Source organism: Amphiura filiformis, chromosome 12, assembly GCF_039555335.1.
Source record: "Amphiura filiformis chromosome 12, Afil_fr2py, whole genome shotgun sequence".
Taxonomy (NCBI): Eukaryota; Metazoa; Echinodermata; class Ophiuroidea; order Amphilepidida; family Amphiuridae; genus Amphiura; species Amphiura filiformis.
In genome coordinates this window covers 55702331-55721653 of record NC_092639.1, presented here as the reverse complement: position 1 = coordinate 55721653, position 19323 = coordinate 55702331, and the positions used below count along the sequence as shown (strand labels likewise).

The following is a 19323-nucleotide window of genomic DNA, read 5'->3' as shown; positions in this document are numbered from 1 at the left end:
ACCAGTTTAGTTTCAATAGGCCTATGCTAAAATTTTCGCGGGCATTTGTACCATAAGGTTCACTGTACTGGGTACTTGTAAAAAATCCTAACCTAACCTAAAACATAACTTTAACCCTTAGATTGGAGCTCTACTAGAAGTAAAAATATAGATAGTGAACGAATTTAGTATTTCTATATCTATGTGAGAATGATACAATAGAGGCCCTGCATGAAATTATTGATTGGCTCCAAACAAAGGTTTTCAACCGGTGTCCTTCACCGTAGTTATGGCGGAGTGCAGTCCATTCAATCAAATGTTGTCATCAACCTATTTGATCGTAGTGCAGGATTATGTGTGTGAGACGAACTGTCACGGTAGATTGCAATCATGCTTTTGTTGAATGCATTTGAGTAGTCCGCCATATTTACGGGATGATACGTCGCATGCAAGGCCTCTATATGACATGATGAACATAGTCATTGATGCATCAGTTTTAAAATAGACTAGGCGGTTACCCATATTTGGCGGTTCTCGGCTGGACGCGATTACCAGGCTGATGGTGACATGCCCATATGACAATTTTTACTAATTTGACCTCAGATGACCCCAGGGTGACATTGGATGACCCCAAAATGACCTAAACTTATAACTCTAAATGTTGACTGTACCTACCAAGTTTCATGCCCATATATGAGCTTTTACTAATTTGACCTCAGATGACCCGTGGTGACCTTGGATGACCCCAAAATGACCTTCAAAAATACTGCTTTAAATGTTGACTGTACCTACCAAGTTTCATGCCCATACGACACTTTTTAGTAATTTGACCTTAGATTGCCAGGACAGAACTACACCCACCCACCGAGTTTGAGCCCCGTAGGACCTAGTTTCATGCCCATATGACAGTTTTTAGTCATTTGACCTCAAATGACCCCTGGGAGGGAGCCCCGGGGTCGGACGACTTAACGAACATAAACATCTTCTTGCCAGGACAGAACTACACCCACCCACTGAGTTTGAGTCCCGTACGACCTAGTTTCATGCCCATATGACAGTTTGTAGTCATTTGACCTCAAATGACCCCTGGGGGGGCCCGGGGTCGGATGACTTAACGAACATAAACATCTTTTTACCAGGACAGAACGTCACCCACCCACCGAGTTTGAGTCCCGTACGACCTAGTTTCATGCCAATATGACAGTTTTAGTCATTTGACCTCAAATGACCCCTGGGAGGGGGCCCCGGGGTCGGATGACTTAACGAACATAAACTTCTTCTTGCCAGGACAGAGCTACACCCACCCACCGAGTTTGAGCCCCGTACGACCTACGACGGCCTCACATTAGCAGTCACAGACAAAACCTAAATCTACAGAATATATCCATTACTCGTCGATACTCGAAAGAGCTCAAAATAAATAACTTAGAAAATTTTCTTGATGTCCTTTAACATGTTTTCATAGTTAACCATCGTTAGCCATGGATATCTATCATGAGAACTGACCGGTGACTAAGTCCGATTTATTGGGACGTTTATCGGCAGTCAACGAGTAATGCAGGTTTAGCTCAGTTTTCTTTACAATTTTTTTTTCGACTAGAAGAAGGGCCGCTACAGACTCCGAGTATTCGACGTAGAATATTTGATGTAACATATCTACGTTATTTAATCTAGTCCCATTCTATTTCCAGTAATGTTTAAGTTGTAACGAATGTTTGATGATGTAAAATCGATAATATGCTACGTAGAATATCTGGTAGAAATATATTATCGATTTTACGCCATCAAAACATTCGTTACAACTTAAACATTACGTGAAATAGAATGGGAATAGGACTGAAAAGAGATATCAAAATATTTTCCATTGTAGTAAAGTAAGTCTAGGTATTATAGCGCTATGTCGATTTTGGGATGTAGAAGCTTGCAGATGCAACTACAGTACACCCCGTACATTGTATACATGACTTTTAGAGATGTGTGATGCACGCTGCGGCTGCTTATCACTTTAATGTACTCATAAAAAATATCGCACGTTTTATCAAGAGCCGCTTCCAACTTAGGATCGTCAAAATTCTGAGGTCCTTAAAAAGATGTTCATAACAACGACGATAGCAGTGCCAATAATGCCAGTGATAGTGGCTAAGACATTCCAACCTCGAGCTGACTTGGAAGCTTGTAGAGCTCTTCTGACGTTACCCTGATGCATGTGGTCGGAAACCTGAGATGGAAAAGAAAAGATAGTACTACAAGGAGAAATTGGCATCATATTGGATTAGACATTTTATTTGAGAAAACTTTGGAAATGAGATGAAATAAAAGGTAAAGAAAATATCAAGACTCGTAGTTTGTAGGACTAATTGATTCTAGTATATCCACCTAATGGCCTAACTACGCATATTATGACTTATGAGTAGCCTTATCTACACCTAGCCAGCCCTGTCGGCCAGGGTGGACAAGGCTATAAAATCCCCCCCCCCAAGTTGAGTTAAAAATTGAGTGAAGCGTTTCTCGGCGTGGGGTCCAGGGGGGGGGGGAGGCATTTTTATACCATGAAGAGAAGCCTCTTTGCATCCTCTTTGCATGGGTCAACTGTCCAAGAGAAATGGGACGCCATTGAGAATCAAATCAAATCTGTCATGGACAAACATGTTCCATCAAAAATGGTCTCTAACAGGCATAATCTGCCTTGGTTTACAAGGGAGCACAGAAGGTTGTGTAGAAAGAAAGAGCATATAACAAGGCGAAGCGTTCTGGAAAATCAACCGACTGGGAGAAGTACAAACTTTGCTCGAAAGATCTTAGACGCAGTCTCAATTACGCCAGGAGGGAACATGTTAAAGATCACATTGAAAGCTCTCTTAACGACAATACCAAAGAATTCTGGTCATTTATCAAGAAGCTTCGCCAAGATGGAGGAAGAGTACCAGATCTCAAAGTGAACAACAAAATTCTTAGCACCAACAAAGAGAAGGCTGAGGCGCTCAGCGACCAATTCAGCAGTGTTTTCACTAAGGAGGATACTACTATACCAAATCTTGCCAGTAGCAATATTCCTTCCATCAAGAAGCTGATCATCCGGGAAGAAGGGGTACTCAAGCAACTTCAGAACCTTAATCCAAATAAGGCATCTGGGCCTGACGGCATTCCAACATGGCTACTCAAGATGGCGGCGATGGAATTGACACTGATATTCACCAAATTCTTCCAAGAGACCCTTGATAAAGGTGGAGATTCCACTTCAGTGGGACGAAGCCAATGTCAGTGCAATCTCCAAAAAGGCCTGTCTCATTGACCAGCGTTCCGTGCAAGGTGATGGAACACATCATCCATTCTCATGTAATGGGACACTTGGAACAGAACAGTATTCTTGTCGACAAGCAGCATGGGTTCCGTGCAAAACACTCCACGGAAACTCAACTTATCCTGACTTTAAATGACCTGACCAAGAGCATCGAAAGAGGTGAAATCACGCATATGGCCATCTTAGACTTCGCCAAAGCGTTCGACAAGGTGCCACATGAACGCCTCCTCAAGAAACTCGAGCATTATGGCATCAGGGGTGACATTCACAGATGGGTAACAAACTTCCTTACCAGACGTACACAGAGAGTAGTCTGTGAAGGGACACCTTCAGAGCCGAACAATTTGACTTCAGGGGTACCACAAGGCACAGTCACTGGACCATTGTGGTTCTTACTTTTCATCAATGACCTTCCTGCAAACCTCACCAGTACAGCAAGGTTGTTTGCCGATGATTGTGTGCTTTATACATCTAGCAGTTCACCTGAGTTCAAACTTCAGGAATGGCAAGACAAATAGGGCATGAAATTCAATCCCAGCAAGTGCTCTGTAATGCAGATCACCCTCAAGAAAGAAAGATCGCAGATGAACTACACATTTTGTGGAAAAGAACTCAATGAAGTGACTAGCCAGCCATATTTAGGAGTTCAAATCGAGAATCGTCTTCAGTGGAAGGGGCACATCAAGACGGCAGCCTCAAAAGCAAGCAGGATCTTGGGCTTCCTCAAGAGAAACATCTGGTTTGCATAACAGGAAACTAAAGTATCAGCCTATAAAACGCTGGTTAGACCCATATTAGAATATGCTTCCTGTGTATGGGATCCATACAGAAGAGGAAATAAGATGCTTCTGGAGAGAATCCAGCGGAAAGCAGCCAGATTCTGCTTGAAAGACTACGAGCAGCGCAGCAGTGTAACAAAAATGCTGGAGAAGCTCGAGTGGGAGACCTTAGAAGACCGACGCAGAACAAACAGACTGACCATGATGTACAAAATCATGAACGACTCAGTCGCAATCGACAGGGACGACATGATCACCATGTCAACGGAAACCATAACTAGGGGTAGTCACCAGCTCAAAATCCTCAAGATGCAAGGAACAAAGGACATTTATTTGAACTCCTTCCTCCTTCGCACTGTGACAGACTGGAACAAGCTTCATGGGGACACCACTTCAGCAGCCACCTTAGAAATTTTCAAAAATAGAGTCCAAAAGTAATTTAAGTGCATGTAGTCATGTCATTATATCAGCTTGAGCAGCATCAAAGTTGGCATAGTACATCTAGATCTGAACCTGCCGACTCAACCAAGACAAGACAAGACAAGACAAGACAAGACCATTTCTTCCCATTGCTCTCTTCCTTTTCTCTCCTTTCCCCTTCGTTCATTTCTTTCCCCTCCTTTCCCCTTCTTTTCGTTTGTCTTTCCCTTTCCTTTCTCTTTTCCCCTTGCACTAGCCCCGTAACAGTTTGGCGATCTTGCTAGGATCACTCTGTGATTCAAGAGGAAGGACATGACAAGAGAAGTGAGGACAAGACGAGACCTTGATCCAGAGCATCATGAATAACTACTTGTCTCTGCAGAGCCCCCTAGATCTGTCCAGAATCGAGTCACCCACCGGTAGCTAGGCCACTTGGTACTTCAGTACACAATACACACACCGAATGGAAACCTCGTCACTATACGCATTGCCCCCTCCCCCTCAGCAAAAAGGCAGTAGGCTAAGTGTGCACAGGCACTCCCTTTCACTTCTTTTGAGACAGGTGTTTTAGCATGTTTATAATCAATCGCTGCCAAAATTAAAATATAGTATCTTCAATCAAAAACATAGCATATACTATATTTGTATTTGGGAGGCAACACAAAACACCATACGGGTATGGCCCCCACACACCCCCACACACAAACAAAAGATCCCTGTTTTGGACCGATCAGCTCAAAAAGACCCCAGAATTGTACCAAAATAAAGCGCTGAAAGGCCCTTGATGCTGTCACCTCTTAAAATATCCCCAAATTGATAATTGCTCTCATTTCTCTACGCGATATCAACAAAGATCCTTGCTTTTGACAGGCCACTGCTGAAAATTTAAATTTCAGACTATTTTAGCCCAAAATAAAGGCAAAACTATGCACTTTTACCCTATTTGGGTCCAAAACATGGTGTTTTATACTAGCTATGTACAGGGAAAATTTATTGATGATATGAACCTCTCTTTACTGGGTCAAATATTTAAAGTCAAGTTACCCAAAAGTCACAGTTAGTATCTGCTAACAATCATTAAAACAGTTACCATGGTTACTGGATGTTTATTTGATTTGGTTATAGTCATGGCGAAGTATTAATTCTTACCTCGTTTGATTTGCAAATGGCGAAGACTCCAAACAAGCAGCAGCAAAAAAATGTATTGAGAATGGACCAAACCATGTAAGTAGGTGGGCCTACTTCTTGGGTGGTTCGCACGATTGTTTTCTGATGAAACAAAATAAATTAATTAATTGATTAATCTTAATTAATTAATTAATTAATTACATTTACAGGCATTTATGGTGCCATTCACTAAGATACCATAGCGTTTTAAACAAAAATACACACAAAAAGTCAAATAAACAAGAGAACAGTTCAAGAAAACAAATAAGTCTTTAGCATATAATTGAACATGGATAAGGTCGCAGCAGATTTTATGTCCACGAGTAGTGAATTCTATGCCGTAGCAGCTGCAATGTGAAACCTGTTTTCGCCATTGATTCTGTGGCTGCGTCTTGGAATAGCTGTTACTGTCAGAAGACGATCGCAAGGTACGAGGAGGAACATAAACGCCCGCATAAACGGTAAAGTAGTCCGTGCTGTGGTTGGGGCTCTGGTGTTGCATAGACTTATAGACGTACAGAAGGAGTTTAAACAGTAATTGTTGGCGAACTGGAAGCCAGTGCAAGGTCTTCAGGAGATTGGAAGCGTCAGTTCTACGATCAACTAACTGCAAAAATCAGTCTCGCATCATTATTCTGTAGGCGAAGTGAAGAGTCCGTTGCAATAGTCTAGACGACATGAAATGAGCGCACGAACTGCAAGGTGGCAAGTGTCCTGGACAATGAATTGACGAATACGCCAGAGATGTCGTAGTTGGAAATTGATGGATCTGCGGAGGAAGTTCACATGGCTGGAAAGGGTCATTGTGCATGTTGAAGGATTGAACATGACGCCGAGGTTTCGAACAGTCTCAGATGGCTTGATCTTATGTGCCAATGGTGAGTTCAATTTGGGGCAAGTGTTTAAGATTGTAAGGTGACCCTGCAACAAAGAATTCCGTCTTCGAATCGTTCAGCATCAGACAGTTTCATGACATCCAGGTTTTAATTTCATTGATACAGCGAGTCAATGTGGAAAGGGCACGCTCCATATCACCAGGAATACAGGGATTAAACGAGATGTTGCGTGTCGTCCAAATAATTCCATGACTGATGGCAATGTCACTTATGGGACGAATATATGCAGTATAAACAGGAGTGGCCCCATTACATAGCCTTGTGGCGCACCAAAATCAGGTAATTGAGCAGCAACATTAACTTAATAATTAAATAATTCAGAATACCCCTGCCCGCTACGCTAGATTGGTCATTGAAATAGGCCTATTAAATTTCCTTTTTTTTTGAACCAGGCACTTCCAACCCTGATTCTGTACGCTTGTGTCTCAAAACTGGCTTCACAGGACGTGTCTAGATTGTAGTTGTCTTCAGGCAAGACACGCCCTTATACGCATTTGTTTCGTATTAATGCTTTGCGTACTGGCAACATAAAGAAGTCCAAGTTTTGTGATTATTTCTTAAGAACCACTAAACCTGAGTAAACCAACACTGGGCTTGTTTGTACACATTTGAACATTTCAATGCCTTGTTTCATACTGATTCCAAATAAAGCCGGAATGTTTGAATTTTTGAAGACAATTTTGAATTGGTCGTCTGCAGTCGACACCCGTGTGGAGAGGGATAAAGCAATGGTGTAGCGTGAGTTATTAGTCATGGGGGTGGTGGTGGGTGGTGGTGGTGTGGGTGGGTTAACCCAGCAAACACAAAACGTTATCGACATCATTCGCAAAAGATTATAAAAGGTTGTCAGAAAACGTTTAAATGTCGGGTTATATAAAGGGTACATTGATGGTATAAAACGTTTTCATAGCATTAAATAACATTTCCTGGTAATTTACTGCACAGCAAACACAAATGTTTTACAGAAAACATTTAAATGTCGGGTTATATAAAGGGTATAAAAACGTTTTAAGAACATTCCAAAAACATGTTTGAAAACTTGGTTCAAATCATTCTAAACAGAATGGTTTTTGGGGGTTGAAAAAAAATTTTGCGAAAAATGTTTGTCCAAAATATTTACAATAACGTTTTAAAAATCTTTTCACGACCTTTATATAACCCGACATTTAAATGTTATTAAAACGTTTTGTAAAAAACATTTTAAGAACATTTCTGTGTTTGCTGGGTGCAAATGTTTTAACATAATGTTATTTAAGTGTTGACAAAATATTTGGCCAAAAATGGTTGCAAAAATAGTTTACAATGACATTTCGAAAACATTTTAAAAATATTGCTGTAGTGTGTTTCCATACAAAACAAAACGTTTTAAAACGATTTCATGACCTTTATATAACCCGACATTTTAATGTTATTAAAACGTTTTTACCTAAACCAAAAGCCAAAATATAACGTTTTTGTGTTTGCTGGGTGGTCACCGACCATGATTGTAGGCACCAGGCAGGATGGGGGGGCTCATTGATTTTCCAAATCGATGGGGGGGGGGGGGCACAGCATGCTCCATCCCCGTGCCCGTATGATGCTACTCCACTGGCAAGGTACATGTTTATAATTGCTATAAGACACATTTTTACAGAGTACTGATAATTTCCTTATTATCTTGAACTGACTTACATTACGCGGAGGCCTAACGGCAACAGACGGATGCCTATCGGCAACAGGCGGAGGCCTAACGGCAACAGGCGCAGATCCGACGGCAACTGTGGTTGTTTTTTGACTTGGCGGTGTGTAAACTTGCGGTGTGTATAAAGGATACTCCGGGGGGTGATCGCTTGGGAAGATGCCCGCAGCTGTCGGATTGGCATACCGGGCGGAATACGGCATGTACGGTGGTGGCTGTTGATCTACGCAAGATGACAAACAAAATGAGCAAAAGTGCTTTGAATCATCAACAATTCAATCATATATTATGCAATTTAGGCCTACAGGCGGGTACCCGGGGGTACAAGTATCACTAGGAATCAAGCCAAAGCGGAGTGTGAAATTTGCACTTATATTCTACATTTTCGAGCGGGACTCGATTTCCCGGGTGTTACACTCATAAAACAGCTTGGTCAAAATTGACCCTGTAGAAGTCAACTATGCACCTTAGGCCTACCCCTACATTTACCACAATTTAGGAATAAGGTGCATAGTTGACTACTATGGAGTCAATTTTGATCACGCTATTTTTAGTTTAGAGTGTACATTTGCGTAGCTAGGGGTTGTGGCGCACGGGGCTAAGGATACATAGTGTCGCCCCCTCACCCAAAAAAACCTTGAAACAATTGCGCGCGGAGCGCGAGAAAATGTGCACAAATATCACTAATTAATTTTGGTTATAATGAAGTTGAATTTCGGTCAAAATCGATCTAAATGGATATTTGTGTTGAAATGCGCAAACATTTTGACTTTCATCGCTTGAGGAGGCGCAGAATTGATGCTGAATTGGTCAATTCGGCACCCCCTAAACTGGCGCCCGGGGCACGTTGCCCCCTTCCCCCCTGGTTACGCCACTGAGAGTGTACTCCCAGTCTTAACACCAAAAAGGCTGAAGAATGTGACTTTAAAATATACCCATTCTAATATTTTGGATTTTTTAATAGCAAAACATCTTTTATAAACAAACTAGCCCGTATTCAGATAGTTGCAAAGAATCTTTGAAAAACATTCTTTTTCTATATAGCTAAACCAAAGGGACCGTTCAATAGACAAAATAATAATAATAATAATAATAATAATGGTATGTGGAAATTATTATGGAAATAAAATATGAATGAATATGAATGAATAATGGTAGTAATTAATACTACCACCAATAATAATGCTTTAATTAAAATACAATATTGACTTAATAGAACTTATGGCTACCACTTCAGTTATAAGAAATAGTAAATTGTCATGACAAATGAGAGTAACACAATAAAATAAGGAAGTAATTTGCCAAGCAGACATAATCTTATGTAATCAATGTACTACTATCCAGTAATAATAGAGAAGATCTAGAATACGCCAAAGTGCGTACCTCTTCCAAGAAAGCAATATATTCTTCTGTAGACTTACTGAAGTCTGGATTATGAAACAACACATCTGTCAGTGTAAGTGGAAACAGTGGGATGTAAGGCACGCCTGTTTTCCACTAAAATGTGTGAAAGGTGAAAAAAGCACTATTTTGGAGATCATCTGTGCGAGGATTTTATACGCAAAGGATATAAAAGTGTTCAGGATATACATCAAGAACATAGAGTGTAACAGAATATTGTGGTCAACAAGAAAAGCTGCTGGTTAGGTAACATTCCTAATTTATGAATTTCATTCATTCAAAATCATTGTTAAATCATACTTTATTTTTCATTAAAGATTCAAATATTATTAACTTAATCAAACAGTGTGTTTTGTTGTGCATTCTGAATTGAATTTAGGTAAAAGGTGTTTTTGGCCTTGAGTCTTGTAACGACTCGTAACACATGCATGAAATAAACAATAAGTAGAGTTAGTAATGACTCCAAAAATTATGAAGCAGTATAAAAATCAAAGATTATTATGGCTGCATCTGTAAGGCACAATATGTCATGTACAAAAGTATAACATAAATATAATTGCATACAAGTAAGCGCCATTGAACCGTGACTAGAGCATAACTATAAAAGGGGACATTGGTGGTAACAAATGAAGGTGGTTAGAAATATATAGGTGAAGAGACGACTGCCTTTCCAGAACATTGAGCAAGAAGGCTGACGTATGCACTGGTTGTGGTATCAAGGCTAATATGAACGGGTAACACGGTACAAGTACAGTACAACAATATTTTAGAATGAATGATGTATCAGCATCATAAATAAAAACAATAAATTATACAGTTTGGTCAATATAATAATCGGGCACTTTTGCATAAATAGAGTAAAATACAAAAATGTAGACCCTAAACTAACTTAAAACAAGGACAAGGTCACACGCCGTAATAAAAGGAATACAAATAAATGTCTAAAACAAAGGTCATGCCCAACCTGTATGTATGCAGATAACAAGGAAATCAAAATTGGAAATGAAACACTGAAGCAGGTATCCAAATATACCTATATAGAACAGGTGATTTAGTCAGTTGGTAACCAGTTGCAGGAAATAAATAGAAAAACACAAGCAGGATCGGCAGCTTTCAGTTGATGCAAAGACATATTAACAGACAAAACCATGGCAAATTATCTGATAAAGAAGCTTTTTGATCAGTGCATCTCTACTATCATAACATATGGAAGTAAATCATTAAACAAATATATGGAAAAGAAACCCTTTCACCTACCTTCCTCATTGTTGGACTCCATTTTGATCTTAAGCTAAAACGGAACCTGCGAAACAATCCGAATTACATTATACTATAATTACGTTATGCGGTATGTATGTATGTATGGCATGGCAAATTGTTCAGTCAATATCATTGTATTTGATCAAGTACTGAAAGGTACGTCTGGATTTCTAGGTTTACTTCCTGAAAACGACTGGAATTCCAGTTGCCAATATCATACTGGAAAAAGCTTAAAAATGCTATAATGTATTAACAAAAGCCATGGAATTGTCCGAAACGAGCTTATCAAATATAGAATTTTCGATTGTGAACTATTTTTGCTGGAATTTTTTTTATCAAGACACTTTGAAAATCTGGATTTAAAGCAATTGTAACTGGTCAAAAAAATTCCTTTCAAAAAGGAATGGGGTGCCCAATGGGAGCTGTGATGTGACGTGCTTGAAAAGTAACCGTACCAGTACGACGGCAACTTCGTGACCTCTTTTGTTCGACAGAAAATTTATACGGGTTGGTGAACACGAGTTACGTAACGCAATGTTGAAATTTTAGCCGGCAAACACGTTTTATCAAAATAGCTCCAGAAATGTAAGACACGGGTCGTATATTGCTCCATTTATGTACCCTAACCACAGATAAGATATCAAACATTGTGTAAAGCAACAAATAACTTGTAAAAGTTGAATTAAATGGACAATAAAGAAGCTTGAACATGTCCAAAGTAGCTCGGAAAATGAGAAAAATTGCATGTCACGAACACAAAAATGTTCATATCATCAAGCAAGAAAAAGCGCCGGAATCAAAAATGGGTGTCATGTTATAGAATAACTAAAGTGAGCTTGCCTGAAAATTTCATCAATTTTGGTTGGGGTATATTCCGAGTCGTATATTGAACATGTTGAAATGCTTATCTTTGTGCGTGACTACTGTCACGCGATATATTGTAAGGCCGATGTTTTTCCTGCAAAGAAACTTGCATTGTCAATTGTTCATTGTTGGTTATTTACCTTGAAAATAATACTCCCAACGTTTAAACAATTTTAAAGTCAGCATAAAGGTTTGTGTTACATTATTTGGACGGTGTTAATTCATTCCAGAAATAGAATATATACGAGTGAGCCATGAGTGGGAATAACATTGCTATTATTACCGTATCTATCAAATCACTGGTATGGCTTGGTGGTAAATACCGGGGGTAAATAAAATTTTTGGAAGTTCGATCTTGGTTCGAACCCCGCTAGCACCTCTCTTTGATTTTTGATTTTATTTTAACTAATTTTTTTTTAAATCTCGTGATTTAATATGAATGCATAAAAGCTCATAAAATATGTTGTCGATAGGGGAGGGGTCTAGTCCAATTAAAAAATCGTGAAAATATGTGTTGATGTTCCTTTATTTGATAGGCCTATATATAATCTTGAACTAAAAATTACTTCAGTTTGACATGCTTTATTTGAAATTATTTCATGAAAGCTACTGAACTTAAATGCAATTTAAAAAAAAGATCAAATCGAATGTAGGATTAGGCCTAAATATGAAATACTTAGCAACAAGAAATAAATCATGAAAAAGGTGGGCCTATAAGCTGCATTCATTAGGCCTATATTATTAAAGACAAAAGGGAGAGAAAAAAAAAGAAAGAAAAACGAACTGAAAAATTCTAAGAATAACATGAAGGGAATCGAACTCTCAACCTTCCGCACTGCAGACCTTCGCTCTGTCCACTAAGCCATCGCATCTTGTTCTTGCAACGGGTATTATTTTGCTATCTTATTTCTCGTTCAACATGTTCAAGTATCTCACTTATCAACAGTCTTTTTAAAACTGCGTGTACTTCAGTTAAATGAGATGATACTACCTTCTTTGACGACTTCAATATTTTGTTACACAATAGAGTATTTTGCATTAATAAAATATATAACAATAGACGTTTTTAATTGCTATATTGATCAATATAACATGCATAATAGACAGCGCCGGCTGGGATCCATTTCGTGAAGCATCGTGACACTTGCAACGTGCGCTTACGACACGACAACTCAAAGAACACAACTTTTCAACCTACGACTAGGTTGTTCCACCGCTCATTTTCGCTGAAAATTTAATACAAGCTCTGGTTAATTAATGTTTATCATAACAGAAAAGCATTAGACCGGCGTTTCCTCCAAGCTGTAGATATAACCATTTTAGTGATCGTGACATGCATTTTCTCTCATTTTTTAGGCTACTTCGCGCACCAATATCATTCATTTTTTCCACAATAATTCAACTTTTACACGTTATTCTTTGCCTTATACTCATGTTTCATATCTTATCTATGGGCTCAATATGGAAAGGAAGGGAGGAACGACTCGTGTATTCCATTTTTTTGATGTTTTCTGAAAACCCGTATTTGCCACCTGATTTTCAACATTGCGTTACGTAACAGCAGAGGTCACGCCGGTAAAAATTACCGGAAGTGAGCTAAGTTGCTGTCGTACTGTACAAGATAAGATACAATACAGGCCCGGAATACAGGCAGCCCATTTGCTGCTTTACTATTTGCGCAATGTCGTATACTTTAATAGAGGAACAGCGGACCAAATCTTAAAGGTTTGAAATTGTTTTTTTATTTGCCTGATGAATACTAAATAGAGTTGGCTGGGCTACACTCTTCAACATGTATTGGTTTTGGTAATTTTTGGTAGGGCTCATTTAAGGTTAAACAGTGCAGGGGTCAATTTGAACAAAAAATATGTATCACAATCCTGTGTAAAAGTTTTAAAATCGTCTGCCCATAAAGGAATCCAAAAATGTACATTGGTTCGCATTAAGTTTAGTTGTGACGTAGGAGAGTATTTCGCGCGTAAAACATTAATAGCGCAGAGCGTACATGCACGTGTACACTACCCATACCCATTCGCTTCTTTTTAATACGTATATCAGTCGGAGAATTCCACGACTGATATTTGTATTAAAGAAAAAGGAGAACGTGTATGAGTTCTCATACTAATGCTACAGAACCAACACGAATGAATATTTGTATTAAAACATGTTAAAATCGGGTCATCCGTTTTGCACGCTTGTTTGATGTATATAGAATTGGCTTCATTATTAACTAAATGCAAACTATAGATGGCGCTATTTATCCTAAATCATATTTCTTTATTTGCAAGGGGGTAGATGATTAATACTGCCATTAAAACAGCTGGAATAGGTGAAACAAGCAACAAGGAAATTCTATGAACATAATTCATCAACAAAGAGGAATTATCTGTATTAAAAAGAGTAATTTCCAATAACTAAATAGCGCCACCAATTTTGTCATTAGTAGATACATTTTATATCCGAAAAAGCTATAAAAATACTATAAAAGTAAATAATTATGTAAAATAGGGGAAATCAAAGTTGAGAATGACTCAAAAGCACCTGTATACATTAGCATGATATCACATGTAGCTGCTTAAGCCTAAAATTTTGTTGTACATGTACATGATGTTTTGTTTGAGGTCAATTATTCCATTCCAAACTCATTTGACTGTGAGCATTCTAAGACAAGACAAATTTGTAACTAACTTTATTCAAGTATTTTAAAATGGATACTGTGATGCACCCTGAGTAATTAATTTAATTTTAATTTTGTTTACGTTTAAAGCTATTTCATGAACGTTGAGAATCCCATGTTCATGTATAATCAAGTGATCATGCAATACTTTATGTGTTATGACAAAGCGTGGAAACCCCTTTGGGTGCAATAAATTAATTCAATCATAGTTATTAATATCATGGGGAATTCCCATATTGCTCAATCTTAGTACATTGCCTAATGTTAATTGGAAAACACCCTTTTTTTGTTGTTATTTTGAACAAGTTCATTAGGAATGTTGATTTTAACTGTAAATTCATCAGACTGGCAACTCATCACATCTGGCTGAACATATCCTTTTATGGGTAACAGGAGGAACCAGTTCCTATATTGGTGAAACAGGTCGCCCCTTCGGTACCCGACTAAAAGAGCACCAAAACGTGGTTGAGAAATTTAAATCCAGACCATTTACACGTGCAAATCGCAAATCTTCTGTCGTAGACATTCACAAATCTGGTCACTGATCGTGAAGCTGATAAGACTACCAGGTGGCTCAAAGAAGCCATTTGGATCCGCAGAAAAGGACATGAAACTCTAAATAAGGACGAGGGGGCCTACATACGCAACAACATCTTTGACCAACTTATCACGTCCTCTACGGTGCCTCCTGTTACCCATAAAAGTCACTAGAATGTGACTTACAAAACTGACTGCTCATATCCATAAGTACCAGACTTTAATTATGTTTATCAGGAACAGTTACCCTGACTGCTCATGTCCATAAGTATCAGACTTGAGTCCTGTTTATCAGGGACAGTCTGTGTAGCTCAGTGGCCGAGCGCTCGCCCGACAAGCGAGATTTCTGGGGTTCAAATCCCCGCACAGCCAGGTATGTCCGGAGTTTTTACTCTGGTATATCTGCCTATGCATGTCATGTTTCCATTTGTAAATGTTGCAGACAAGGTCAGGCCATTATACGCCGCTGCCAGACACATACGAAAATATGAGCTGTCTTCCAACACCAAAATCTCAATTTTGATTTGATAGGAGGTAGTTAAGGGTAACCTACCTATAAACACCGATTTCGTGGTCCTAAGTGCTTTTGTTTTCCCTATTTCGTAACTATCAAATTCTTGACGGCTCGTTTTCATGCGTTGCTATCTTTTTGCGTCCTGAATCATTTGGTCAAATTCTTCTAAAAGCTACCTCTCTTTGTTGCGTGTCCGTGATGCCTGATGCTTATATGCACAGGGTGTATCTTAGTCTGTATATTTGCAATTCATTTTTTTAGACTAGAAAAAAGAAAAGTGATATCAAAAACAGTTTTTCATTAGTAGTATGTATGGCGTCAAGCCGACCAAGTCAGAATTTGTTTCTGCAGTGATTTTAGGCTTTTGTTTTGAAGTATTAATTACTTTACCACTGGGTCATGCCAAAATTCACCTGTATAATTTCTATAAATTGAGCCAGAAGCAAGCAACTCTAGAGGTATCAATAGAAAAAAGTATAGGCGAATCCAACGAGCCAAGTGATGGGTCAGAATTCAATCAGCCATTTGGGTCCCATCCGCAGGAAACTGGTGTTGTGACTGTCCAATTGGATACATAAAACCTTTAATCGATCTTAATATTTTGTATTGTGTTGCAAATATTCATCATTATGTTGTCTACGTGTAACCACGGGTGGTGGAATACAGTTCAAAATCCCCACCAAGGCTGTATCGTTTTACATTTCAGGTGAGATTGCCCCGACCCAGCAATGTCTGCCATTGATCTGTAGGAATGCATGAAAATGCGGGAAAAGTAGACCGACTAGGATTTTCTCCAATATATCTTTAGATGTAGAATAGGTGCAACTACAGTACATACATAGTGAGTGCACTTTAAATTACTTATAAACAATATAATATGGCACGTTTCATCTGAAGATCTTCAACATTGAAGATCTTTGATTGTATTTAGTAACCGTCGTCCGCGATAATGCGCAGAGCAAGGATGACAGGAATTAAAATAATGCCAGTGACAGTAGCTGCGATATTCCAAGCTCGAGCTGAGTTGGACGCTTGTAGAGCTCCTCTGATGTCACCTCGGAGCATGTGGTTGGAAACCTGAGGTGGCAGGTAAAGAAAATAATAAGACTCATAGTTTGCAGGAATAATTGGTTCTACTACACCTGATGGCCTAACTACGCCCAATGACCTAAAAGCAGCATTGCCTCTATAGTCAGGCTTCAAGAAATCTCGGCAAGAAACTGGTATTTGGAGATTTATTTTAACATTTCAGGACATACCGAATGGAAAACCTCATTATCACACATTTGGCTTCCCAAAAAAAGGCAGTATATTATGTATGAACAAATACAAAACATGAACCCAATTTTATTTTTGAGCGACTGGTGTTTTATCTGCAAATAACAACATAACATAATTATACTGCATTTGTATTTGGGAGGCAAATACCTGGGGAGTGGGGAGAGCACTTAACACAAATGACCATACGGGTATGCACCCCCACCCCCACACACCCACACACCCCTACACACAAAAGACCCCTGTTTTAAACCGCGCAGCTCAGAAAGACACCAAAATTCATATCAATATTCTTAAGCGCTCTTTAAGCAAAGTCATTGTTCGTTGAATTTACAAAAGTTTTTGGCCAATGCTCATTGCAATGAATACATGGACAATATAAGTGTGCTCTTTCATTTAATGACATACTAGTAATTTGAAATATTGTAAGGATCAATCGGGGTTTTGACTTTTACAACCTACACCTTGGTCAAATATTGTGCGTGACTAGGCCGTTTTCAACAAATTTACAACGATCGCCTTGCCCCCTCTCGGCTGGCCAAAAATTTCTTGCCAAAATTTCTTGCCCCCCCAATTTTACCCTCCCCAGGGTTCATAATTATTGCACAGCCCCTTAGTGACGGAGGAACACAAACCGGCTGGGACCGAGACAACTGTGCATAGATGCATTTATAAGGGTATCGTTTTTTCGATATGTTTACAAAAACAAAGCGCTGAAAGACCCTTGACTTATTTCTTTCTTCTCTAAAATATCCCCAAATTGATCATTCCTCTCATTTCTGGTTTCTTTACGCGGTATTCAACATAGATCCATGCTTTTGACAGGCCACTGCTCTAAAATACCTTTAACGACGGTTCCCATAGATCCCCCATTTCCGGTCCACGGGGAGCATACCTTCCAACAAATGGATTGACGATATGCCCCTCTCCCAACCGGGCCAAACATTTTAAGTCAATCTACCCAAAAGTGACAGTTTGGGTATAGATCTGATGAAGTATTTAAAATTCTTACCTACCTCGTTTGACTTAATGATGGCGACGATTCCAAACACGAAGCAGAAAAATATTGTATTGAGAATGGACCAAACCATATAAGTAGGTGGAGCTACTTCTTGGGTGGTTCGCACGATTGTTGTCTGATGGTGCAAAATAAATAAATAAATAAATAAATAAATAAATAAATAAATAAATAAATAAATAAATAAATAAATAAATAAATAAATAAATAAATAAATAAATAAATAAATAAAAAACAAACAAACAAACAAACAAATAAATAAATAAATAAATAAATAAATAAATAAATAAATAAATAAATAAATAAATAAATAAATAAATAAATAAATAAATAAATTGAATAAACATATTTTAAATGACACCCGTGTGGAGGCTTATATGCAGCCTCTCTACAAAATATTGCCAGCGGAAAGCACCATATGACAATTACAAAATACTGCTGTTGTTGCTTACATCAACGTCAAGGGAGCATTCCTAGCTTTCAAATATCGTTTGTTTCATTCATTTTGGTTTCGGCAATCCAGAGATCTGCTTCACTAAACACAAATGTGTGAAAACCCTTTTGTGCCACTTTTTAGAAAATTTAAGAGAATGTTATATCCAAATACCTGTACAGTACAGTCAATATAAGAACATTCATTTGTAGGATTACTCAGTAAAATTTCAACCGTATACGATATGCAACATTTCGATGACATGATTTTAATATCACAACAGAATGTGCAATATTTGTTTACAAAGAAAACAGTATTTACCATGATAAAATCATTGACACGTATACATGTTTTTGATTTTAGAGCAGAATGTGAAATATCTATTTATCTTTCAATCTAATTCAAGGGGATAAAGAGAATAATTATACTTGTATCATGATAAAACAGTAAAAATAGTAAGAATTTTTTTGTATTGTTTATAAATCGATGCATTCATTTGATTTCACGAAGAAACTCTTGATAAACTTGATGCTATCATTGACTTACATGTATTGTACAGCCCTCTTCAGTAGTAAAGTGGCACAGTTGTGATTTCCCCTTGACGTTGATGTAAGCATCATGTCACAACAGTATTTTCTAATTGCCAAAGAGGGCGCTTTTCACTTGCACAATATTTGGAGACGGGCTGTACATGTCTATAATTGCTTATAATTTCTTACAATCTGCTGATAATTACTTCCTTACATTGGATTGACTTACATTGGTGACGGCACCTAGTCTTTGTCAAAGACCTCGCGATCCTAGGGGGGCGAGCGGCGAAGCCGCGAGCTGTGCGCCGAAGGCGCGACAGAGCGGCGAAGCCGCGACAGTGAGCGGCGAAGCCGCGAGGTCTTTGCGCATATAGCATTTACTCTGTGCAAGCATCGAATGTCAATCAAACGATGTCGTCATGGAAAGCCAAAAATAGTACCGCCCTATTTTTGTTGAACACAAGTAGTTCCGTAGTACTTAAAAAAAGTTCCATTCCAGTCCAGAGAAGATCGTATTTTAATATAATAGTAGGGCTAAAAACACATTGAAAATTATATTTCGTCAGAAGCATGTCCAAAATATGGTTAAAC

General features: G+C 38.6%; 1 protein-coding gene and 1 long non-coding RNA gene across 2 annotated transcripts; both read right to left on the bottom strand.

Annotated features, from left to right (window-relative positions):
* Positions 1-1543: 1543 nt before the first annotated feature.
* Positions 1544-11309, bottom strand: LOC140166450 (interferon-induced transmembrane protein 3-like). The gene is made up of 4 exons (XM_072189924.1): positions 10879-11309; positions 8214-8443; positions 5629-5748; positions 1544-2197 (listed from the first exon to the last, which is right to left on the bottom strand). The coding sequence occupies exons 1-4, from the start codon at positions 10898-10900 to the stop codon at positions 2045-2047; spliced, it is 525 nt and encodes a 174-aa protein (XP_072046025.1). The 5' UTR covers positions 10901-11309; the 3' UTR covers positions 1544-2044.
* Positions 11310-14417: 3108 nt separating this feature from the next.
* On the bottom strand, positions 14418-18976 carry LOC140166449 (uncharacterized). Its single transcript, XR_011860863.1, has 3 exons — positions 18962-18976; positions 17768-17887; positions 14418-16550 (listed from the first exon to the last, which is right to left on the bottom strand). It is a non-coding gene; the product is annotated as an uncharacterized lncRNA (long non-coding RNA).
* Positions 18977-19323: the final 347 nt, after the last annotated feature.

Bases quoted from the DNA above. Each gene is read 5' to 3' on its own strand.
- LOC140166450 (XM_072189924.1), bottom strand. From the start codon at position 10,900: ATGGAGTCCAACAATGAGGAAG. The intron at 5,749-8,213 runs GTAAGTCAGTTC...TTGTTTCATCAG, and splicing joins CCGTTAGGCCTCCGCGTAAT to AAAACAATCGTGCGAACCAC. The intron at 2,198-5,628 runs GTAAGAATTAAT...TTTCCATCTCAG, and splicing joins CCATTTGCAAATCAAACGAG to GTTTCCGACCACATGCATCA.